The sequence below is a fragment of the Marmota flaviventris genome, chromosome 6 (assembly GCF_047511675.1).
Source record: "Marmota flaviventris isolate mMarFla1 chromosome 6, mMarFla1.hap1, whole genome shotgun sequence".
NCBI lineage: Eukaryota > Metazoa > Chordata > Mammalia > Rodentia > Sciuridae > Marmota > Marmota flaviventris.
Genome location: NC_092503.1, coordinates 5235245 through 5261545, shown reverse-complemented (window position 1 = coordinate 5261545; position 26301 = coordinate 5235245). Strand labels below are relative to the sequence as shown.

Genomic DNA, 26301 nt, shown 5'->3' with positions numbered 1-26301 from the left:
CAAAGGTCCTCTTTGGAAGATCCAAACTGATATCTAAGCCCTAGAGCTTATTTCCCTGAATTTAAACAATGGATTTCCGATGGATGTCTAAAACATGCTGGCTTTGTAATGAATGCTTTGGGGTGGGAGAGAGAGTGGAAGCTCTGGGGAACATTTCTAGAATGCATTTGTAATACAGTCGATGGCAATTTCATCTTTCCCATGCTCTTGCACAAATGTTATTAAAGGTTACAGAAAATTAAGACAATAGGAATGCTCGATTTATAGCTTTCAGAGATGAAACTACAAAATTAATGATGCGGTATACTACATTTGAGGAATATGAGCCAATAAACGCCATTAAAATATTTACAGCTAAAATGCAGGCTGTGCCAGTGGAGCAGGGCTATCCAGTGACCCTGTTTCCTTATTTGGTGTTCTTTGCTTCTAATTGCACCAGTAGCACCTGAAACAGTTCAGACTCCAGGTATCAGGGACTCTTGATAATATCAGAAATTATGTCGTAAGTATGCAAAAAAAAGTCAATTCAACAATTAAATTTCCATGCTCCTAGAAATCAGTCTCAGGATCAGCCAACCACTATTGACTAATAAAAGCCCGTTAAAAGATACTTCAAATTTTTAGTTCAAATTTAGGTACAATCAAACATATACATAATGAGAATGCATTAAAATTGCAAAATTTTAGGATCTTTGAACCAGTGTTTTGATCCTGAATGTTCAGTGGCTTCCAACAAATAGAAACAATTCTTTTGTGCTGAATAGTTTTTACAATGACGTCTTGTGAGACCCTGAGCTTTCGCAAGCTCCTTGTGCCCATCTCTCAGGTGCTCCCATGGCTTCTGTGAGACCTGAGCTCATCGTCCTAAGGAAAGCTGATGAACTCTGGGGAGTGGATAGTTTACCAAAAAACAAAAACAAGAACACTTCAGATATTCTGTCTTAAAATTGACTTGTATAAAGGTTATCTCTCTTCACTGAGATTTAGTTTAATTTTGGAATTAAGGTTTATTCCTCAAGGAACTCTAGACAGTTTTGAGTTCATGATTTACATATTGGAAATTTGCTTCAGAGTTCTTTGGAAATCATCAGGCTTATTAGATTTGAAAACATTAGATTATTCTAAATTCATTGAAGAAATTATTAGAACTGCTGCCACCAAATTTCTGAAAATTGTGTTTGGAATGATCATGTATAAATGTAGATTCTCCGGGCACTTCTCCCATCCAGACTTGACTAGTTGATCCAAAGAGAACCCTCAGATCATAACAAAGCTGTAAAATATGCCAAGGCCCCTTGGTTTGAGCATCTCTGCAATTTACTAAACTATATGGTGACTGATTTCACAGAGGCAAAACATTTTTATCGGGTTTTCCTTATCTTGTGTGGAGTGTGGCACATGAGGTAGAATTTGGTGCTTAATGTTTGTTTGTGTGCAGTTAACTTAGTAACCCGCCTACGTGACCAACGTATGCTTGTTCCGTCTTGCCCTGAGTGGCTTCGGTTCCTTGGAGGTAGTCCATTCTCCTTCCAAAGGGAAAGGTGCATCCATCTGGCGTGCAAATCCAGCCTATGCCTGGGTTTCTGTCTGCCGTCTCTCTCTAGTCTAAAGGACACAGCACAGCATCTAATCCCTACTCCAAATAGTAGGCCCTCAATAAATTGAAGAAAACGTCCCTTCTTCCCAATCTTTGCTTTTCCAACATTCAAGCAGAGCTTCCAGAACCTGGACAACCTCTAGGGATAGAGGTGGAGGACCCACAGAGCGGCCCCAGGAGACTGAGGTCCTAGAAAGGGCCCAGGCTTCCAACCTCACTTGCTGCCTGCCTCCCTGGGCGGTACATGAAGGCCTCTTTCCCATTATAAAATCCACAAATGCTTACCAAATCAAGTGCATTTTGTCTTCACTCAGACTGCTTCATTTATTCTCAACCAAAATTGACTTGTAGAATTAAGTTGGGGAAGTGCGGAGTCACCTACTGCTCTTCTCTGTAGACCTCCTTGGACACCTCTGCCCAGAAGGAAAGTTTCTCCTCAGAGTCCACCTGTGTCTCGGAGCATGAACTGGTAGAATGATGCCCAGAGAAATGAGAATCCAGTTCTGAAGGGTAGTGCCCTGTGTCAGCTCCCATGTCGGCCATAACAAAGTTTCCTGCCTCACAGCTCTGGATACTAGCATTTTAAGACAAAAGTATGGATAGGAGCACACTCTCTGAAGGCTCTGGGGCAGAATCCATCCCTGCTGCCTCTGATCTGGTGTTGCCAGCGGCCCTTGGTGTTCCTAGACTTGTAGATGCATGGCTCCAACCTCAGACTCCATCCCACAGACGGCTTCTCCCTGTGTTTGTCCCCACGGCGTCTCTTCTTCTGACACCGGTCCTCAGATTGAGTTGGGGCCAGCCTTATTCCAGTATGACCTCACCCAAAGCCCACCTAATTACTTTGGCAATGACCCTAATTCAAAATAAAATCACATTCTGAGGCCCTCGAAAGAACATGAATTTGGGGGGACACTAATCAATCCAGTACTGACTGAATACCTCTGTCCTGCCTCATGGGGACATCAAATCAGTCTTTTGTAAGCCAAGTCGCAGGCTTGTTCTAATCATGTTGAGAGCAAGACCTATTGAGAGTTCGTTTGAACAACAGAAGCTGTTCCTTTTCCTGTCGGCAAGAAGGTTTGTACAGTTAGAAAGGAGAAGGAGCCAGGTGAGTTTTGAGCGAGGGAGATGGCAGTTAATCAATTTTTTTTTCTTCTGTAAATCTGCAGCCAGCCTGTCAGTGGACCCCAGGGAGAACTGTATCCCTTAAGCCTGTCCCTGCCGGAGCCAGCTGGACAAAAGACTCAGGCCTGTCTGTGCCCAAATGGGGCTTAGAACAGTAAATCAGGGGTCTCCCTGATAAACATGGCAGGAAAGATGCTTTGGACGTCTGGAATAATTACGGAAAACAAGAAGTGGGACACTGTGGAGTGGTGGAGGCCAGCATTGGGAGCAAGGGTTCTGGGTTCCAATCCTGTTTCCCAGCTGAGTGATCTTTGATGAGTTATACAGCTCCTCTGTGCCTCTCTCTCTCCTTAAAAAGGCAAGCTATTGGGAGAATTAGGTAAATAAACCCTCAGAAAACCATGCAGAGGTCCTATGCCGGAGCATCAGCCTGGAGACAGTGGAGGAGGAATGTGGAAAGTGAGGTGCTGGGCAGGTGAGCATGTGCTCAGTGAAAGTGCTCAGTCCGTGTTGCAGGTCAGCGCTTCCTAGAGGGTCGTGGAGGAAACTAGCTGTATGCTCTTTCCAAGAGCACTAAGTGAAATCCATTGGAATTAATATATTAAGCAAGGTGATTAGATGCAGAATAAACTTTCAAGAATCAATGTCTTTACTATAACCCAGAAATCAGAAGTACCATGCAGAACTTGTTTTCTAGATGCTAATAATTCCTATTTGCACAAATAAGACATTATAAACAAACTTTCACTTCTCAAGCCCCCTTTTGGCCCCCCAAAGCAGGCTTAGCTGCTCCCTTGACCCTTCACTTCATTTCAGAGGAGGGCTGAAGTATTTAATCATAATCCAGATCTAGAGGATGACCAAGAATTTCCTGCCCTCCTGGACAATTGAAATCTCATCCAATATCCAAGACAGATGTGGCTCTTGCATTTGCAGTTTAAATTTAAGTCTGTATCTTCCCACATCACAGTGTCCATATTCCTCCCAGGCATCCAGGTTCTGTCTGCATTGGCCACGGCTTCCCAGCCTCACCACTGACCTGGAAGAAACAGAAGTCAGACACCAAACTGTAGGTGAATTCATGGCCCCAGCACATCTCCATAGTCCCAGACTAAAGGCTGTTTTGGTCAATATAGAATGTCTTGCATTCACTGCTTCTGGTACCATCCATAAAGGGCAACTGCTGTTGGAAACAGGCTGGAGACAGAGCTGGACACCTGTGCCACTGCCTGCTCTCAGGATGGGCTGTATGACCTAAACCTGATGCCTGGCCTTGGGTGTCCATTCCACTGCCCAGTCAGGGACTCTTGGGACATGGTTTTGTTTTTGCTCTAGATCCAAAGTCTAACATCACATCCTCCCAGTATCTGGTGCTGCTCATTCTGCAGAATGAATTGCTGTCTCATCTAGGTAAACCCTATTGGTCCGCTGCTTTTTGTGTCTGTCCCCTCACCAGGGCCCAGATGCAGGCAAAGATTCAGTGGGGACAGCTGGATAGTTGCTCAATTTCTTGGAAAAGCCATGTTTGAAGTATGCTTTGTTATCCCTCCCATCCCTTCTGAAGTTACCCAACAAGGATCTAGGGACAAAAATTACTTAATTCCAACTGATTTCCAGTCCTTGGCCAGTAGTATCCCTGCTGCTAGCTGGAAACTGACACATTTCTGAATTGGAGATATCCACCAATCAGCTGAGGCCTTCAGGATCTGCCTAGAGAAATCTGTATACTAGGCTTTAATGTGTTTAATAACTCAAGGGCCCCAAATGCGCAGGTATGCAGATATCCACCCCAGAGAAAACAGTGTTCTCTTCTATTTATACAACTCAAACTTTTATTCAATCTGTGCAAGAAAGCAAACAGGGGTTTGAAGCTTTAATTTAAGGAGGCTTCTAGATTCAATCAGTTCATAATTTATACTTCTTAAATCATTCAAGATATCACCTATTCTAAATTTGCTGATAATTAAGTTCTCATTCTCATTTTCCTTGATATGCAAATCTTTCAAGGGCACCAACAAATGATATTTTAAAGATCTCTTTGCAGACATTGTGGAGAATATAAGAATGTCACCAAGTGCAATTGTTATGTTGAATAGTGACTATTCATGACATAATGGAGGCAAGTTTAAAGGGGGTGGGCAGGAGATAAAAAGTAAGCTGGATTCAGTGGGGGAGCTTTTCCCAGCCCTGCATGAACTTAGGGCCCCATTGTTCTGTTTCCAGGATTCTAGATATTGCTGGAAACTGAGTTACCCCCAGTATTCTCTCCTCACTGAGCTGGGGCGTGGGAAAGGGGGGTGTGGCTGGCTCCACCAGGACTTCTCTTTTCTTAGTTGGCACCCCACCAGGCCCAACTACTAACTCTGTCCTGGTTGTTGTCAGAATGGGGACAGATAGGGGAGGATGGGAAGTGGGAGCATCTTCACTCACGACTGCCGTCCAGTGAGGGCCTGGCAGGTGTTTAGGGCCAGCTGGGGTGCAGCTGGCCAAAGTCTTTCAGGCACCCCACCACATAGTCGCAACTACTCTAGGTATTCCCTGGACCCCTGCGTTTCCTGTACTCCCCGGGCTTCTTGGGTTTGTTGGGATCCTGCTAGGAATCCCTGTTACACAGGGTTAAAATGACCCCCACCAGCACTCACTCCCATGTGCAAATTAGTCTCACCCAGCCTGGGCACTGACCCTCCCTCTCTCGGGGAGAGCCCGCCTCTGCGCTGCTGCTGGTGGTCACCTACATGCTGCAGGAGTCCCAGATTCCTTGGCCGGGATGCTGAGGCGTGGCTCCCACACTTACCTTGACCCTGAACCTCAGGAGAGCCCTGTTTCAACACCCTGCCACACTTATTTTGGTTTATTTTAGCCAAACATGACACTGCAGGAGGAATTTTTCACTTAGTATGAAATCAGCTTTCCATTTTTATTGTCTTCTATCAAAATCTATATTTTTCACTTTGACAGAATGGAACATAAATAGCTCAGCATACGCTTAACCATCAATGAAGGTGGAATTGAAAAATACAATGGACATATTCCCCAGAAAAACTGCAAATATTATTGATATTTCCTTGCTTGCCTGCTGGCTGCATTATGTTCTCATGTACATCTTGAATTAATGTACCAAGTAATAAAGAAAAAAGTAATGGTGCAGTGTTATTATGACTAAGCTCTGTTCCAAGCCCTCCAAGATCAATTTGCTCTTTCTGCTCTTAAATACAGTACTTTATTATCAGCTTTTTGTGAGCCTATTTATATTCATTTTTGTGGTGGTCATACAATGATAAAAACAATCATTCTGTACACAGTGACTTTTAGCTTAGAATTTGCAGATTTGTTACCACTCTGCCTCTGTTCACCCTACATTTTATCTTAGAATTTATTTCTTGAAATTCGAAGTTATTTTTATCACAAAAAAACTAGTTAATGATGCAATATTAAAGTTTTAAAAACAAGAATATCATGGGCAATTATCGCTTGATAATTCTCTCAATATTTCAAGCTTTGTTTTGACCTGTGGGCAAGTTGATCTTTATTTATATGCCTAAAGGATTATGGGAAGTTGATAGTTCTTCTAACAGAAATCATTGAATATTATATAGTTTTTGTGTGTGGTTATGTACTAGAAATATGGTAAATAACTTGCAACCCAAATGGCTTGAAAGGAGTTCTGTTCAAGGAGCAGTGAAAATATGTTGCTCTTTTAAAGTTTCTTTTAATCTGTGAATGATAATGATAATGATACTCAAAGAGAAGCAGTGGATTATTTTATGTTTTTGTGATGGCCGACTTCAGTTTCTAACAGGATTTCTGTTGGATGTTAAGCAACAGTGGAGTGCGGAGAGGGTCTTGACGGTCTGTAGAACCCTGCACTCAGGCCCAGCCTTCCCGTACCCCTGCTAAGCTGGCTGCTATTTGCCGAGGCATGTGCTGTTGTTACCTTAATGCTCCTCCACTGCATCCTCAAAGCACCAGCCTAACCCCAAAAGTACGGGAGAGCAATGCAGTTTTTAATGAAGGTTTTTTGGGGGATGCCAAAGAGAAGACCACACAGAATTTATTCACTGATTGGTTAAACACACACACACACACACACACACACACACACACACTTGTTTCCTGCTTGCTAGGTGCCAACACAGCAGAGCTTTCTAAGCATCCTTAAAGAGTGAAAGTCTGCTGCCATCCAGTCATTTTCCCATTTGCCAAATCCATGAGACCTCGGCACAGCCTTCCCCGGGAGAGCAGAGTCCATGTGGATATCCACAGAGGCCTGAGAGCTGGAGTGCTCCCCGCCATCGTGTGCCTTAGAGCCGCGCACCCTCATCTTCTACTCCTCTCTGCAGCCCAGGACTCTGAGGTCAGGGCACAAACCTGGCGCAGTAAAATCCAGATTTTATGGTAGACTTGTTGAGACTGTGAAGTGGGAAGAGTGCTGCTTAAACTTGATGCATTTTCTTAGCAAATGACATAGTGAAGAGATGCAGTGAAGTTTCAGGGTCACCACAAGCATCGTCAACTTGTACAAGAGAGGTGACACCTGCGTGCTACAAAGAATCTCCCTTTGTGGACTGCCTCCAAAGAGTGCCAAAAACATGTCTCTGAGATTTCAGTGAGTGATTTTGCCAAACTTTTACTAAGAGCTCCATTCTATAATTTTTAATAAATCTATCCTACCAGGTCCATGAGCTCCAATAGCAGCAAGCTAGAAGCTAGGGCTTTGGGGCCAGGCGACATTGTTACTAGAGGGTAAATTCCATGAAGGCAGGGACTTTTGTTATTTTCACTGCTTCTTCACCAGCTCAAGAACACCTGCTGGCAGCTCCTGCCAGAGATCAATAAGCATTTGCTCAATGGGTGGATGGATGGAGAATGCACTAGTTTTCTATTGCTGCCATAACAAACCACCACGGATTTAGCCGCTTAGGACAGCATCCATTTGTCATCTCACAGTTCTATAGATCAGAAATCAGTGAGCCCTGCTGGGTGACATGATTAGAATTTTATAAGACTAAACTTAAGGTGTCAGCCACCCTGTGTTCCTTTTAGAGATTCAGAGGAAGAAGTTGCTTCTAGACTCATCGCAGTTTGGGACAAAAATCCATTTCGGAGGTTGTAGAACAGAGGTCCCCATCTCCTGGCTGGTGGGCAGCAATGGGTCACTCCCAACTTCTGTGCCTCCCACATCCCCTGGCTCAGGGCTTCTTCAGCCTAGTGACAGTGGGTCAAGTCCATCCTTCCAAACTCTGACATGCCCTCCTGGGAATCTCATCTGACTTCCTTTTCTGCTTCTAAGGACTCATGTGATTGATTACCTTGGACCCCCTCAGGTAATCCAGGATAATCTCCTTACTATTAAGTCAGTGAATTAGTAACCTATATTCCATGTACAAAGTCCTTTCATAGCGATCCCTGGATTGGCTTGAGTAACCAGGGGACAGGCGCCCTGGCGTGGGGAGTCGTCTGGACAGTTGTGTTCTCTGGATGAAGTGGTCCACAGCTGGTGCCTGGGTGGCATCCCTAAGTCCTAGGAAGGTAGTACAGCTCTTCATGCCTGTGGTGAACTCAGAGAAAACCGGGGCTGTGAAAGGCCATGATAAGTCACACAATGTAAGGGTTTCGATGCTGTTTCAGAGTTGAACCAGATTATCTAATGACTATATGATTTACATGTAAATGGCAAAAAAAAAATCAACAGATTCCATGTCTTCCAAGCGGTCAGTCTGGTGACAGCACAGTGTCATCTCTAGCAGAACTCAGTGAAGCTCTATTAGCCATGGCCACTCTCTGCCCTACTTATGGCTCCCCATTGCAGTCAGCAAGTATTGATTCCTGAGTAGCACCATCAAGTTTACCTAAAATCCCACGGCCAGCAATAGAAAGGACAGGGAAATGTTACTTTTGGAATTAGTTATCCTTACTTTACAGATGAACATGCTAAGAATTGAATCAAATGACTGTCCAAGGTCAGCTAACAGTTGTGTGCCTAGCCAACACCTGAAATATGAAGACTCCACATGCACACCTGAGGGACAGGTGTTCTGCAATGTAAATTGGCTTGCCAGAAATACCATTCATTTCTGAGGCGATTCTGATCAACAGATTTCTTTAAGTCCCCCCCCCCCCAAAAAAAAATTCAAGTTTCATTGGTCTTCTTTTACAACTATCATATGCAGGCAGATCCGAGCAGCTATTGCTGATTTTCTCCACAAATTCTTGTTATGAAGCCAAATGTTTTCAAATCATCAATTTCTACTGTGCAGTAGTGATCAACAGCAGCTTCAGGAAAATTCTGAACAGAAAACTAGAGGCAAGTTCACAGAAGTAGAAGCATCAAGCAGGTATCTCCTCTTTCTGCTAGAAGGTATGTAACTACAAGGAGTATACTCAAACATTTTTGTGATCTCCACCTAATTTCTTCTTGTAATTCTGGATAAAATAAGAGTACATAGTATAATCAGCTTATGGGCAGGATCTTCCTACAAGGAAGACACTCCCGAGTATATATTTCAATAAACCTGTCTTGGAAGCATCCTTCATGCTTGTAGGCATAGTCAGGGAGACAGTACGTGGCCGGTGGTGCCCCACCCTCGGGGTGCCCCAGGGTCCAGTCTTGCTCTAGCCTAAGTCCTGGGAGCTCCAATAGCAGCAAGCTAGCAGCTAGGGCTTTGGGGCCCTCTAACATCATTACTAGGATGCAAGCTCCATGACGGCAGGGCTTCTGAGATGTAGTAAAGGGTCAGGACACTCAACATTTCACATAGTGTCAAGGAAGTAAAAAGTCCTGCTGATAATGATGGCACCGCATCCCGCCCCGAAATGACCACATGTAAAAGATGGGACAGGGAATTGTGCTGTCTAACCCAACTTGCAAAGTGAGGCATCAGCTCTCTCAAAAATGGGAGATAAGCTAACAAATGGAGTGAAAACCAGGCACCCTTCTCCATCTTTAGGATTTCCCTGGGCTTCGCCAAGCCTGACCTTCGTGGCTACAGGTGAAGTGAATCAAGACCAGTTTACAGCAAGGACGTTCAACCAGGACACTCAGTGCTGGGTCCAAGGCAGGCAAGCCTACATCGGTTTGGTTCAGAATGTATTGTTGTGTTTTCTAAGAGAGCTTTCTCTAAGAGGGTGTCTTTTCCTGCTCATGGTCTCTTGGCTGGTATATTCAGTGATTTGGGGATCATGGCATAAAGTGATAAAGGAAAAAGGCAATGAGAAAAGAGCCATAGCTCAAATGCTGGTACCCCATAAAACAAACACCCATCAATAATGTAGTGAATTAGCTAACCAGGGTCTGCACGGCCGCACATATTTTGTAGAATAAAGAAATTATTCGGGACACCTGGAGGAATGCAAAAATAGATAGGTATGTCCCAGTGTCTATACAGTGTTCTCTACAAAACACTAATAGTCAAGCAGTTAACATTGGGAAACCAGCTATGGATTTCAGTTGTCACTAAACAGATTTTCTTGTTTCAAGAGCACTACTCTTCAGTATGCACAAATACCTGACAACAAATCCAGCCATTATGTACAACTATAATGCACCAACAAAAGATATGAACAAAGTATGAGAATGCATATACTTGAGTCTTTTTATGTTTCATCAAAATTCCCTCCAAAAGTAGCAATTGTACTCCAATCAGAATTTTATCAAGAGCCCATTAAATAAGAAAATTATAAAAAGAGCTACTCTCCAGAAAAATGAATTTGAAATTATGGTCTCAATATGTATTTTAGAACTTTAGTTCTTCTTTAGAAAAATAAAATAAAATAATACTGTTGTAATGAAATTATAAAGGGTAGAATAAAATTGAGATTATAAGAGCATTTTCACTATATTTATTCTAATACCAAGTAAAATAATTCAGTGTTCATAAGACAGATTAGGTATGGTGTATTTGTATATGCAAAGGATACCTATTAATTGTTGAATTTATAATTCAATAAAATTTCATTGATGAATTATTTTTTACTGGTCAGCAAGGTTTCACATTCATTTCAGGATTCTAGTTGAGGAAGGTTAAAATGATAGCTCCCATGTGATTGATTGGGTCAAATTTTAATGAGATATTGGACAAGATTAGACCTCACATTTCCAGGCCTTTTAGTTTGAACAGTGGTTTTGCTTCTAACCACAATTCTTTGAAAAGACCACTTGTTTTAGGGGGAATATTTCACAATCTTTTTATCCTAACCACATTGTTCCCGCAACAGTTTTCTCAGATACAACAGGTACATAGAATAAAAATTGCTCTTGCCAGCTTTTCTTCATTTATTTTGCTGAATCAGTGTTTTGAGGTAAGTTTGGTGGTAGATTTACAGAGAACAGTGCTCCCTGAGTCTTGATAATAAACAAGCATTCTTATATATCTATGAAAGGCTTAAGATATGAATGTATCTGCATTTATCAGTGCATCATAGAGAAGTGCTTCTGTAAACCTATTTCTGAAACACAATCAGCTTCTTTTAGAATTTTCCACCTACTTTTACCAGAAATCTACTGTTCTATTAAATTTCTCTTAGTTTCCCATATTTTAAAAAGAAATCACAATTCATTTCAAAGAAAACCTTTCCAGAGTAATAATCACTTAGCATAGAAATGATTTTAGTATTGATATAACTAAGTTTTTCTAAATAAATAATTTCCATGCCCTATGTGTAATGCACCAAGCATGCCTGTTAAATGATAATTTTGCAATGCAAGAATTTCCATTATAAAAACCTGTGAGATACAATCTAACACATTTAAAGAATTAACACCCTTAGATCACAATGGGGATATAACATATGATTATTGTTTGATTTCTTGGTTTAAAATCTTTGGCATGTATAATATAAATTGACAGAATTTATGCAATTAATATTATTAGCACTTAGTGTTTTTTTTAGAATTCTGTTATTAAGACCATAAATTAATATGCAATGTGTAACATGATATTGTGATCTTTAGTCAAATCCATTATTAAATATCAAATCCTCCCTTAAACATCTATGGGTTCTTTGAATGGATTACTTCTCACTTAAACTATTTTTCCAATAATATAAATCTGTTCTACTAGCTGTATTTCTAAGGTAGATATCCCTTTTTACTTCAATGAGATCATTGGACTTTTAAAAATTAATCCCAAATTTCTGTTATTATTTAACGGTCTTAACAATGGCCAACATTTATTTAATGCTTTCTGCATACCAGATTCTGGGATAAGCTTTCCCTGACTCATCTCATTTAATGTTCACAAACTCCGGAGAAAGTCACTCTTTATCTAATTTAACTGAGGGAAAATGAATGCAGGCAGAGGAAGTAATTGTGCTCTGACAGTCAGTCAGCAGAAGGACTCTGACAGCATCAGTCACATGGGGAGAGGAGGAAGTAAGAATAACCCTCACAGATTTCTCCATTGCTTGAATACTTAGTGTCTCATCTGCACCTGCTTGGGTATCTCATCACAGTGTCTGAGATGGCCACCCAGACAGACTGATTTCATCATCCAGTGTTTAAACAAGCGGTATTAACTAGTAATACTCCTAAACTTGCAACTTTTTCCAAAGTTGTTCTTGTTGTTTTTATTCTTGTTACCAAATGAAAAGAAGCATCATTCAGTATAATGATTACTATGATCTGCTTTTTAAAATATCATGAGTGGCATTAATCTTGAACAAAAATTAGACCAAGATTCAATGCTTACACAATACTATGAAAATTTTTTACATGATACAGTATATAGAAAAGCTTTTATGAATATATAATGCACGCGATATAGTTCATAGAGCGTGCATAGAGTTTTGCTGAGTTAAAATCCAACCCTAAAGCACCCCCATCACATAATGATGTGGGTGGCCTTCTGGCAGCCACCCTGAAGCATGGAGCTCACTCTGCACGTGCAGTAATTTGTCCTTTGTGTAAGAAAACAATTTTGCTGACAGTGTTGGTTTTTGCACAGAAGTCCTGGTCGTCAGCAGGACTTAACTTGAAATGATTAAAGACAATTGCACGAAATGCACTTTAGAAAGAAGAGTATACAAAATTCTCCCCTAGAAAGACATGAACTAATTGTAACTTGGAGAGAGAGAAAACACTAGTTCCACTCTTTTTAAGTCTGGGAGAAGCAAGCCACTAATAGCAATCAAGGGGAAAAAGTCATTCTGTCCCAGTTATAACATGTAGACGTGGAGCATGAGTATTCAGTCATCTTGGGAGGAGCAAGAGAAACAGAGTAATAGATAAAGGAAAAAGAAAGACAATGGCTATGTGAGACGTACAGAAGGAAGTTTAGTAGTTAGAGAAATGAAAATCATAAGGACTCTTTCATTGTTTTTAAGAGCTAAGAGAAATATGATGAGAAAGGAGAAAAGGTTGGACATGCATAGAAAGAATGTGGAGAACTGTAGATATAAGGCAGGGATGATTGAAAATAAAGGTAAACAAAAAGAAATGAGGGAAACCCTGGGTGTGTGCGGAGGCTGGCCGTCGCCGCTCCATTCTGCTAGGCGGGAAGGGCCTACTCACCCAGCAGAGCCCCCGGGCATGGTGGCCCTGGGCTGACTCACCGCCTCACCGACACTGACACCAGTGCTGAGCCACTCCACTGGCGAACTGCCTTCCTGTGTGTGGCCACGCGTGCCTGCTTTCCTGCCCCTTCCCCGGGGCCTTCGCTTGGCTCTCAGCTTTCTCACCTGCTTCCAGTCAGGCTCCTCTGGACTCACTGATTTTAAGCTGGGTTCGCCTTTTCTTTCTTGGATTCCAAATATATGAAGATTCGACGTTGACTCTGTCCTCACGTTAACATTTCAGGACAGTATCTATTTCCTTTGCTGATTTTCTCTTTGTTTCTCTTGATTTCTATAAATTTCTCTGGAATCCTAACATGTTCTTTGAAATTTGGTCGTTTCTTCTTACCCAAGTTTGCATTTCAAATTTTGCCATATCCTATGTGTGTAGGAATCTCGCTTTCCTCAAATTGTGTGAAACTCAATCACTGCTACCTAAGCTTTAGGTTTGGGGTAAGAGCGACTATTTGAGACTAAAGCTGTCATACAGATGAAGTGTGTGGGCTCCTTGTCTGCACGGGGTTTTGCTTGAAAGCAAAACATCCCCTTGACAGAACTCGGCACAGCACCTCAGGTCGCAGGCTGCTGTCTTGACCATTTCCCACCTTCTTTCTTATCATCATCCTAGTAGACAGGGTGTAGTCCAGGTGGCTGGATTCGGTGACATGTTTCATAATGTCAACAAAAATCTGTGATTGTATGTGAGATTTTTTTGCTAGACAACTATTTAAAATAACCCAGTGGGGTAATCCTTCAATATTTTCTTTCCCTGCACTCCCAAATTCATCACTTTCCAATCGTATTACTTTTACTCTTGCATCTTTATTCCACCTCCTCTCGCTAGCTGTCCCTGCTGCACTCTCTAGCTCAGGAGCATTGCCATCACACCGTTTCTGTGACACGTTTTTCATGCGCCAACCGTCACATTGCATGTCCCAGGTCAAACTGAAGTCTCCCTGCTCTCCTAGAAACACAGTCTCAGGAATTGCTGGGCAACGATGTGGTGTATTTGTGGCTTTCTTTTCTTTCCTTTTAAATATTTCTATCTTTATAATCTCATGACATGATTGTAGTTTCATCTCTCATAGGAAAGAGAAGGTCCAACTTCTTACTCACCCCTCCTCTCAGTGAAGCTCCACACATGTGCTCCTGGGACAAATGACACTTCTGTAAAAGAAAAGACGTCGAACCTACCCATTGACACTGGGACAGACACACAAAGGGATTTCTAATTTTTAAGAGTCTTCTCTTTGTTAATAATTTCCATCATTACTTTCTCTGGGTGTTTGAAACCTGTTCATGAAGAAGTATTTCAGGGAAGGACCAAGAACCAACTCCTCCTTAGTGAAACCAGGAAGGAGATTGAGCCTCACATGCGAAGGACGGACTGCGTGGCTAGAGACTCGGCGTCATGGGGGATGCCCGGGGATGCAGGGCAGGATGAGGTGACATCTCCACGAGCAGACCTCCAGTCAGAGGGAGAATGTGCTGGGGACTGTGAGAATGCACAGAAAAAAAGAAAAGGAGAAATGAGTAGCCCAGTCTTCCCAGACCCCACAGAGGGGGAGGGGAAACATGATGCCTCCCGAGGGCTGCAGGGACTTCTTGTGGACGCCAGCTGAGAGCCGAGAAGCCTGTCTGGGAGGAGCGGCCACCCAGGACTTGCTGCAGATAGGATCCGCCCTCTTCCAACATGCGCCACCGAGAAAGCCACTTATTCATTTATCTAATCCATGATTTTTTATCGTACATGTGCCAAGAACTACAGAGGAGTAAATTTAAACAAAAAGCACAAATATATGATCACACTTTCTCTTGAGTTTGCATGGATGGTGACAGTAGTGAAGACTATGGTAGCAGCCAGCAATAGCTGAGTGTCCCTGCCTGCCAGGGTCTGCGCCCGGCACTGTAGCAGGCCACTGTGTTACCGAAGGAGCCTCAGCCCAGCTGGAGAGAGCAGCCCGGATCACCTTGCTCTCTGGAGGCTCCATCTGTGCACGTTGCTGTCCTCACCAGAGCCCTACAGAGCCAGGAAAACCGGTGGCTGAGAGTGGGGGCTGCAGGACGGCAGGGCTGTAGCCCTTCTCCAGCAATCTACTGGCGACGGGCTGCACTCTGATGGCCAGCCCCCTGGTGTGTGTGGCAGGACCAGCAAACTGAGTGGAAGAAGAGGAAGGACTCGCAGCCTCGTGCCAGCCCTTGTGCAGCTGCTCCGGAGAAGCGGGTTCAGTTTGCCCTGCTCTGCTGGCCCGGGAGACCCTCTTCAGCTGTATTCCTTCAGTATAAATATTCCCATGTCCTCAAGCATGTCCTCCCGAGTGGCTGCTCCCCCTACCGAGGGGACCTTGCCCCTGACCCACACACTCCTTCCAGTCTCCTGTCAGTTCTTCCCTTCTTCAAGATCAGAGCACGTTGTCATTTACAGCCAATCAGTTCATTCCGGTTGCTTCTCATCACCTACTTTGTGGTTTATTCCAGAACCTTCCCAGGAGCAGAAGACCTGGTCTTGCTGCAGACAACCCTGGGCTCCCCTCTCTCTGCGACTGTAATAAATCCCCACTGCCCAGCTCCATCTCACACCTGAGCTGTCGAAGTCAATAGTTTCTGAATCTTAGGATCCCCTTGTAAACACTGGCAAAAATCAATGAGACTTCCATAACGGAGGTGAGGAACATTGAAGGAGATGCTATTGATAATGAGTTCCTTACAGAAATGTGAGGTAAATAAGGGTGTTCCTGCCGCTTTTATGGATAATGAGGCATTTGGACACACAGCATCCACACAGCTAGTTAAAATGCCAGGGGCAAAAAAATATTCAACCTTCAAGCTTAATAACTGCCTAAACTTAGTACTGATGGGAAGCTTCCTACTCTGGTTTGATGTGCCTAATTAAGTGCATTCAAGGCATTCGAGGAGGTTTCTTTGGTTTTTTTATTTGATTATTTGTTTTGTCTTTATATTTAACCCTCTCCCTTTGAAACCCATTTGTGGTCAGTGTCAGAGCCTGATAGTTGTCTTAATGTCTCATTGGTAGAGAACATGCCTGTGATTCTGTCTTCGTTAGTGCCCTACCTGGTTTCTTTGAAGTGATCTGTGAGATTTCATATTAGCCATTGCTGCTTTCTATTTTCATTCTAAGTGCATTAACCATTTCTCATTGGAGAAGGTGCTTGCAAGCTTGGGTATATGTCACTTTATCTAATAAACATGTTCCTGGCACACAGTGTATAAATTGAATTTCAACAAATTGAATCATATATTTAAATGCCTGAGGGCCTCTCATTTTAGGAAATGAATCAGATTCTAAATTTTAAGTAAAATTTTACCCCCTAATTTTTCTTTTCTTATAACATAGTTTTCACTTGGTTTGTGTTCTTTTTGGTAATAATTACACCACATTATTAAATTCATTGAGGAATTGTTTAAACTGAATGACTGAAGAGAGGATTCTGGGAAGATGGTGGACAGGAAGCACCAGGAATTCTTCCCTGCTGGACAACACTGGCACTGGCAGCGCGTCTGAGGTGCCTATTTCCCACCTCTGGAGGCTGTTTTAAGGATTGTCACTTTAGGGGAAAGTTTGGAAAGTAAAGTGCAGTTGACTTTGCTCAATTCCAGCTGGGAGTAGGGTCACAGCTGCCATTGCCCTGTCCTGGGGCAGGCAGCTGTACACCTATTCCTGGGGCAGAAAGGACCCTGACCTGCAGACCTGGGGGTCCGCACTCCAGACCTGGAGGTCTGCATTCCTACTGCTGTGCTGCTTCTGTGCCTGGAGCTACGTGACCCGGGGTTCAGCTGTTACTGCTTCTCTCCACCCACTGTGGGGTGCCCCTCTCCTCTGGCTGAAGCAATTTCCAGAGCCAACACCCCTTTTCTTTACTTTTCTTCTTTTTCTCCCTCACCACCCCTTTCATTTTTTCTGCCCTTGGTTCTGGGAACCAGAATTTCAACCTTAGGACATTTCAAAGGAGCCACACACATAGGGAAACATAGAAAGTCACTGCACCCTCTTGGGAAAAGGCACAGGCTTAAAAGCAACTCATGAAGACCTACATTCATGTCAGTTTGATCACCAGCACAGAAGCAGCCTACATGGATTTCATTAAAAACTGAGTAGAATCTGATTTTCAGAGTAAGTACATTAATGTTAAATTCAAAGTCCAGTTTCAACAACAACAAAGTCACATGATGGAGAGATACAGAAAATTATTGCCTATTCAAAGGAAAAAATAAACCAATAGAATATGTCTATGAGAAAAATGAGATAGTGGACTATCTAAACAAATAATTTTTTAAAATTATCTTAAAGATGTTCAAAGAAATAAAGGAAGATAGGGAGAAAAATCAAGAAAATGATGCATAAACAAAATGGGAAAATCAACAAAGAGTGAACTTGAAGATGAAGACCACTTAAAATTATTGTCTGACGAACAGAGACAAAAACAGATTTGAAGAAATGTGAACAGAGCCTGGGAGACCCATGGTGCACCATAGTGTGGACCAACACGCACATTTGGGTGGCTCAAGGAGAAGAGAGAGGAGAGGGGCAGAGAGACTGTTCAAAAAGAAATAATGACTGGCAACTTTCCGATTATGGAAGACATAAATAGAAGCAACCCAAAAGCTCGATGGATCCTCTGGAGTATAAAGCCAAAGAGACTCAAACCAACATTCATCACCAACTGTTAAAAGACAAAGAATCTTGAAACAGCAGGAGAGAAGCAACTCATCCTGCTGTGAGTGCGGGTGCGTGTGAAAGTATCAGCAGTTCTCACATCAGAAACTTCGGGCCAGAGGCACTGGGACGACATATTGAAAGTCCTGAAAGAAAAAATCCATCAACCAAGAATTCTACATCCAGCAAAAGAGTGCTTCAGAGGTGAAGGTGAAGTTAAGACGGTCCCAGATAAACAAAAGTTGAGTTTATTATCATTAAATCTGTCCTGTAAAAAATGATAAATTCTACAGGTGGAAATCAAAGAACACTAGACAGTGAATTATAGGGTGATTACAGACACTAGTAATGTCTTAAACTTGCTTTGTGTTACAGTTTGCATCTGGAATGTCCCCAAGGTCTTGTAGGCTTGGCCCCAATTGGTGGAGCTTTTGGGAGGCAGTGGGGATTCACTTCTTAACCGCCCTCCTGTTTGCATCATTACTGACTTACTTAATGAACTAGAGGGACACAAACATTGTCAAACCAAAGATGAGAAAGTTCCAGAAGGATAATTTTGAGGGCTTACTGGAGTTGAAAGTTATGGGAGAATTTGTGTTAGACATTAATGGTCAGCTAGTCCAAGTTTTCAAGGGACTTCACAGACCTCTTTGCATCAAAAGGAACATCTTGTGAATGTAATACAGATTAATATGAACACAGATTATATATGTTCATGTCATGTAGCCTTACAGAAAACATGATATTGTGGATAAACCTGGAGAGCACCATGCAAAGTGAAATAAGTCAGACAGAAAAATACTGCATGATCTCGCCCATATTGGGAGTGCCCAGTATTCAAACTTATAGGACCAGAAGGTGGAATGGTGGTTGCTGGTGGCTGTGGGGTGGAACAAGCAGCTGGTCAAAGAGTATAAGGTTTCTTCTATGAGATGAATAAGTTCAAGAAATCTAAACACTCAGCATGTGACTGTAGTTCATGAGACCGTATTGCATACTTGACATTTGCTAAAGGTAGATCTCAACTGTTCTCACCACATAGACACAAAGAAGTAACAGTGTGAAGTGAGAGGTAAGTTAACTATCTTGATTATGGCCATCACTTCACAATATATATATTTATCAAAGCATCATATTGTGTGGCTTAATTATATATAATGTTTGTTTGTCAATTACATCTTAACAAAGCTGCAAAAATATAAAGAAACTTCTTTAAAAGGTAGTCTATAATATGCCAATAATGTGGATATTTTATTTTGGATGGTCAACCACCAAAATATTTAATAAGTCAATCAAATTCCTCACATATGAATAGAAATCTTCAATCTCATAAAATCAATATTGGATAAAAAGCTTACTTTGTGCCGGGATCCAGAGATACAAGGAAAATTAATTCACCATGCTTCCGTTATATGGGGATGAGTTTACAGTGAAGGTCAGCTGTAGGTCCAGCCCATAGGAGGGAGTGGCTCACTTTACCTGGAAGCGTCTGGGATAGCTTCCAGGGTACTAGTTTGGACATAAAAAAAAGCATATGTGATATTTTAATTGATACTAAAATTGCCCAGAAGTGGCATTTTATATGCTGGGTGGATGGCAATTCTTTCTTAGTTAATAACAAAGGCACCCTAATAATGATGAAATGTAAACTGGTGTTTAATGCACTGGATGCATACCAGGGTGTGGTGGAAATCAGTTTCTAATTCCCTTCTCTAATCCAAAGAGTAGTTTGAGTGAAAGATCCTGCACTGGGGAGAAAACACAGGGCCAGGGTTAAAGGAAGAAAACTGATTTGACAGACCTATGTTGGGAAAAAGAAATAAGCAGGATGAAGGTCCAATTTCATGGTGAAGTCACCACATATCCACCTGTAACTTGCTCAACTTCAGCCAGGTCCAGATAGCAGGCCAGGCTCCCACCCACTGCGCATTCCATTCTATTCTGGAGAAATCAGGAGATCAGAAATAACGACCTGCATTCCTCTGAGGGTTTCAGCTCTTCCTCTGAGCACGCTGAATTATCACAGCACGGCCCCTCCGTGCACGCACTCCCTGGGAGCAGGCCCACAGCTTCAGCGGTCGCACACCCCCAAAACCCAGAAGGTGACGCCAGTGCTGGAGGGTACGCTCCGTGCCCGTGGGCACTTGGGGCCTTCCTTAAGGGTTGGCTGCAGGACCTTAACCCCGTCACTTCCCTGAGACAGGCACACGCTACAGGACGGGAAAAAATGATGCTTGAGGAGTGTGCATGGAAGAGTCTCGTTTTTATATTTGGAGCGTGAGCCACCTGAGAGCTGGAACAAGAGTGTGTGTATTGTCCTGGGGTGTGTCAAAGCTGCGATCAGGAACAGCAGCCCGGGACTGAAGCAGGTCGAGATGTCAGCTGTGGTATAAAGGTCTTTTGAAAGACAAGAGTGAGAGCTGATGTTTGCTCATGGAGCTGTTTCTGTGATTTAGATCAAAGACTCAAGATCCTGAACTAGGGTTCTCACCAAGAGAATAAAGAGAAGAGAAAGCTTGGAAGATGACCTTGAAAGATCCACAAGTCTTGATTAATTAAGCATGGAGGTGCACAGAAGGTTCAACAGTGACCCACAGGTTTGGGCATTAGGATAGTGATGCTGTTTTGGGAAAAACAGGTGGTGGGGCCGGATGTCAAGTTCAGTCCTGGTCATGGTGAGTTGGAGGTGAGGCAGGACCCCAGCAGAGCTGGCTCAGAAGCAAGTGCCTGCCACGTGACTGACTCCCCCTTTCCGCTCCCTGCCACCCACAGCAGGCAGACTCTCTGTGGGTCTGTCTAGGAGCTGGATGAGAGTAGCATTCTTCTCAATGCAGGGGACCATTGATAGCGCCCATCTGTGGCTCCTGCACTGTGGCTTCTGCTCACTGGTTGGTGCAGTGAGACTCAGGCCACAGGCCCTAGTCTCAGGGAGGAAACCTGGAGGGACACAGAGCAGGCTGAGGGCTCCCCCAAACCAGAAGGATCTCAGAAGAAGTGGATGTCGCAAAACAAAGTTCCTAGCAGAAATGGGAGGCATGAATTAGGTATTCAGACTTCCCATTGTCCAGCAGCGTAGAGACAAGGCGCGATGGGGCCATGGCAGTGTATTGACATTCACGCTTATTGTTTGATCTGTTTAATCTGTGGCAGAGAATCGCCAACATATGTGATCTTAAAATTAGAATGAGACTGAGAAAACTAAGTGCATAGGAGTGACAAGGGCTGAGCTGAGCATCCAGCCTTAACTGGGCCTTGGACGCCTTGGGTCTGTTATTGACTCTGTCAGTGATTCATTACACGGCATTATACATAGTCTCTGTGCATTAGGGGAAAATGGTGGTGAAAACAGTAATTATTTACTCAGGGCGCACTGACTGCCACGGTATTTATACACTGTACAGCACAGAGAAAAAGAACACCTGCCACCTACCCACCCATTACAGTGATGTCTCGAGGGCGGCTTGGGATTCTGGGATGAAAGAGCTCGGAATAGCAGGGTGTCCTCCGCTTGGATCTGCCCCATCTTTGCTTAAGTTTGTTTCCTAAATGACTGTGGCCATGGTGCCACCTGTCCTTGAGTTTCATATTCCATGTCCCCTCATCCAGGGCATGTAGAAGAGAAGGCTTGTGAGAAGGGACAATCTGTTGTTCATGGTTTGGTAGAACTTTACTCACGTATGTTTAATGGTGACTCCTTCCCCACAAAAATTGTAAAATGAGGTGGCTGCATGGCCGACTGCATTTATTTCTGAAATTTCTTTCCTGGGTTCCTGGGGAAAATTGTACCCATCTTAGGCTGGTCCCACTTTACCCATTTCATTTGCTAACTTAGTAAAGAAGAACTAGTTCTTAAAACTCAGAGGGTGTAGTATTTATTTTCTATACATCTTGTCACTTGCTGTGTATGTTTGTAAACAAATATGCTCCAGATTTTAGGAGACATATGGTTCCTAGCTTGTTTGACTTAATAAGGTAACAGAAGTTCCGTGTTAAATCTGCCTCAAGGGTTGCACTCTCTTAGTGATTTAATCACTGCCTCAAAGAGTGTCTCATTCAAGGGGAGAGTGGGATTTTCCATCCCTCTTCTCTCTGCTTCCTCTTTCCTTTTCAAATACACAAGAGAGATACCCTGAGAAAGACACTAAAAAACAAAGCAGATAAAGCCTGGGGATAGTCTCAGTGGCCCACTCCGGTCCTTGCCTGTGCTTGGAAAATGTCAGGAAGTCCAGCTTGTGCTCTGGGTGGCCGTCTAAGATTGCTCAGGCCAAGTTCCGAGAGCCCATGAGGGTGTCGCCAGTACAGCATCTTCTTCTAGGCCTGGCCTTAGCCAGGGGCTTGGAGGGGCCCTCTGGGCTGTGAGCAGAAAACGCATTCCAGAGCAGGCTGCACGGGTCCCCAGGGCAGAGCCAGGCTCTGCTGTTCTCTTTGGGGAATGCTCCATTGGGAGGGTGAGAGGCCACCCAGGGCAAGGGAGACAACTGCCACTCCAGCTCCAAGCCAGATTCCCAGGTCTGCGGAAGAAGGACATTAATAGTCCTTACCTCATGGTTTAAGGGTTGAGTTAATATTAGCAAAGCATTCGGGACACTGCCTGGCACCTGGCGAGTGCTACGTAAATGGTAAAGAGATGGGCTTTTCCTGGACTGGGACCAAGGCTGCGGTGCCCTGACTGGACTGTGCCTCTTGTAGGGCAAGATCCCCCAGCAGGGTGGCTCAGAGCAACCCTCCTCAGGAAGGAGTCACCGCTGCGCCCGTCTTGGAGGCTTGGGAGGATGAAGACCTAAAGTGTCATACACTTGGTCAACTTTGCAAATCGGGACAAATGCAGAAAGGCAACCCAACCTCAGCTTTTTGTTTACGAAGCTTGTTTAGGGACAAGCTGTGGAACATGGTGGGAGCAACTCAAAAATGCACAAAGCCACTTCCCCAGCACAGCACTTGTGTCAGGGGCTAAAAGCAGGGCAGTCCTCCCGCACAAGGTTCCCTCTGGATTCAACTCCAACATGGTCTACTCGTGTTTCATTGCTGTTGTTAGTTTGCTGTTCCTATCGTAGCTTTAAATGCTGGGGTTATGTTTCGGGGCTCACAGTTCAAATAGAATACCCGGCGCCCTTGGTTTTCTATCTCCACACGCAACAGCCCAGCTATTCACCACTTCTGGGGTCGGCCTGTGGCTTCCTTCCTGAGGCACATTTTGTGGACTATTCATTTTCCTGTTCATGGCACGAGAAAAAATAGTATCCTCCTTTTGTTTTAAATACCTAGAATAGAGCAGAAATTCAAAATTGCTTCAGAATAGGCAGAGTTTTAAAGGGAAAAGCTGTGTTTGTGTGCCCGGGGATGAATAAAACGAAATGAGAAGGAGAAATGCTGTCTTGGGGACTGACCTGCTGCTGGAGTATTTTGGAAAAGGCTGTGCTGGGCTGTGACTCCCACTGGCCTTCCAGAAGCATCTGCTGTGCCATGCCCCAAGTCTGACGCATCTCCTTTGTTCACTATGCACCTGCCCCATGAGTATGCCAGGTCCACGCCCTGTCATCATGGTCACCTGTCCTTAGCGGCTTGGTCCTTAGTGTGTGGTAGTGGCCCCACTGGGGTAAGGCGCATTAGCCCCCAAAAGCTAGACAACTGCATGTCACAAAGATATTTGTCCCCAGGCTAAGGAGACAGGAGATAAATTAGCACAGTTGGCCAATAAGGTGGGGTGGATAGATATTGTCTTATTCAACATGTAAACTCCAAATCTGTGCAGGACAGAATGTCCTTCTTCTTCTCTTCAACCAAAGCAGGTCTGCTTTTTTTTTTTTTAATATATTGTGGACTTCTGTATAATATTGCTGTTAAGCAAAGAACTCTGCAAACAGTTTGAAGGAGCTGATTTCACGTCATCCCCAGTTGGTTGTGGTAATAAGTGAGCCCCATCAAATAGGAGAACGAGCTAGACCCAGGTCCTCCCGTGCCTGGCCTCATCCCTGCATCATGAGGACATTGGCACACCTCACTAGACCCTGGATACCCTTCTGCCAAGCACCAGGAAGCATCTGTTCATCAGTCTCCAAGAACAGGAATGGGGTTTGAAGAATAAAATGAAAACTGTTCTAAAACCACCAGCTGTAGGGCTAGCCTTCCATTTTCTGTGTTAGAGTCATAAATAATAATCACCACAAACCTAAGAGATAGCTACCCTCACCCACACACTGGGCTCAGTGGGTGTCCTCAAGAAGGAACGGATGCTTGAAATGCAGTTCTCTGTTCACATATTTAACCTCATCAAACCTCAGTTTAATTAAGAGATAAAAGTCATTATAATTCACAAGGAAGCACTTTGTGAGCTATAAACCACTAGATACAGCTCATTCTTTTCTCTCGTCCCATTCCTTGAACAAGACTCTATCATGTTGCAATAGCCTTACATTTCAGAGCCACGGAGTGCTTGTATGTCATTGCTAATAATACAGTTCCTTTTATTTATAAATCATCATCTGTCACTCCTATGTGATGAATTTCTAGTTATACCAGGGCTTCTCTGATACACAAAATAATGGACTCTCTCACATTTGGCTCACCCCATGGTTGTAACCAGTTGAGTAGTTCTCACTGTCCAAAGATCTGGAATTTTGGAGGTCTTTCTGTGTTTTCTCTTAAGGGACCATGTATGGTAATTTCACATTTCTCAGTCAAAAAATGGACACATCAGGAACTCATTCCCTAAGTTTGTCTTAAATTTATAGAGCATCCATTTTTATTCTTCTTGGTGTTCTTTTTGTAAGTAATTTATAAAAGCAGAGGGGTTTGTGAGGAAGAAAGAAAGACATTAAAAACTTTGAGAGTGGCTATTTCCACTGATGCAGCTTTTTATGTTCCTGGATTCATGCTGTAGGCATTTAACTTGGCCTCTACTTTGACCAAGAAGAACAGAAAAGTTTCTAGCAAAATCCATTCAAGAACATGCCAGTAGTCTTTAGAGAAAAGAATAAACTCACACATTCTTCTTTAACTTTATCATGTATCTCAGTCTTGTGACATCCTTGTACTCTCCACCTCCATTCCAGCTACTACGTTTTAAAAATGGACTCATCCTTGTATTTTATTTTCTATTCTTCACCCCAGCTTTATTGAAGAATAATTGGTTAAAAAAAATGGAACATTATTAATGTGTGAAATTTGGTGAATTTGAACATATGCATGCACTTATGTTGCCATTACCAAAATCAAGGTAATAAACAGTCATCATCTCTAAAATCTTCTTTGTGTGTACATGGCAACAACATTTAACATGAGATGTAACCTCTTAACAAATACTGCACAGTAACTTGTTAATTTTGCAGTACAGCAGGTCCCTGGAACTCCCTTGTGTTGATTAACCATAGTCTTACACCATGGAACAACTCCCCCACACCCCCCAATCCCCCGTAACCATCATTCTACCCTCACTTCTACACGTTACTGTTTTAGATTCTTCAGGAGTACACAGAGTATTTATCTATGTCTGACTTTAATCTAGCATAATGTCTTCTAGATCCATCCATATTTTCACAAATGATAGGATTCCTCTCTTTTTAAGACAGAATAATATCTCATTGTATTCATATACCACATTTACTAATCCACCATCAATAGACATTTGGGTTGTTTCCATGTGTTGATTATAATAAATAATTCTGCAATAAACATGAGCGTGCAGATAACTCTTCAAGATCCTGATTTCAAATCTTTGAGATATATACATAGAATGGATGCTCACATGGTACTTCTATTTTCAGTTTTTTGAGGAATCTCCAGAATGTTTTCCATAGTGGTTGCACCAATTTTCATTCCCATCAGCAATGTATTAGAGTTCCAATTTTGCCAAAACCTCCTTTCACTTATTTTGTTATAGCAGGTATAAGGTGGAAGTGATATATCCTTGTGGTTAGCTTTGCATTGCCAAGATGATCAGTGATGTTGAGCATCTTGTCATACATTGTTGGCCACTTGTATGTCTGCTTTGGAGAAATTTCTATCAAAGTTTGTGTTTTAATTGGACTATTTGGGTTTTGTTATAAGTTAAAGGAATTTATACACACACATGAATCAAGTGTTTTAGAAGTTAATCCTGTACCAGATATGAACATTTTCTCCTATTTTTAGTATTTGCTCCAATTGCCTAGGCTGCCATTTCACTGTGTTGATTATTTCCCTTGCCTTGAAAAAACAGAAGAGGTCAAAAGGGGGGAAGGATGGGCCAACTTTGACAGTCTGATTAGGCCACTTTTTATTTTATTTTTTTTTAATCAGGAAAAATGTGTATCATAAGAGATGAATTAACAAAGAACAGTCAGTTATGTAAGACCTTGTCAGTGGGCCTTAAGTT

The 26301-nt window shown here is 42.9% G+C and overlaps 1 protein-coding gene across 2 annotated transcripts in view; it reads left to right on the top strand.

Moving 5' to 3' along the window:
* Window positions 1-26301, top strand: part of Pacrg (parkin coregulated) — a 484042-nt gene that overhangs the window by 299929 nt on the left and 157812 nt on the right. The window contains exon 5 of one of the 2 annotated variants that reach the window (XM_071612864.1): window positions 932-962. The exons of the other annotated variant lie outside the window; for it this stretch is intronic. Within the exon in view, the coding sequence (XP_071468965.1) occupies window positions 932-962 (31 nt within the window). The remainder of the gene's footprint in view (window positions 1-931; window positions 963-26301) is intronic. 2 annotated transcript variants of the gene reach the window in all.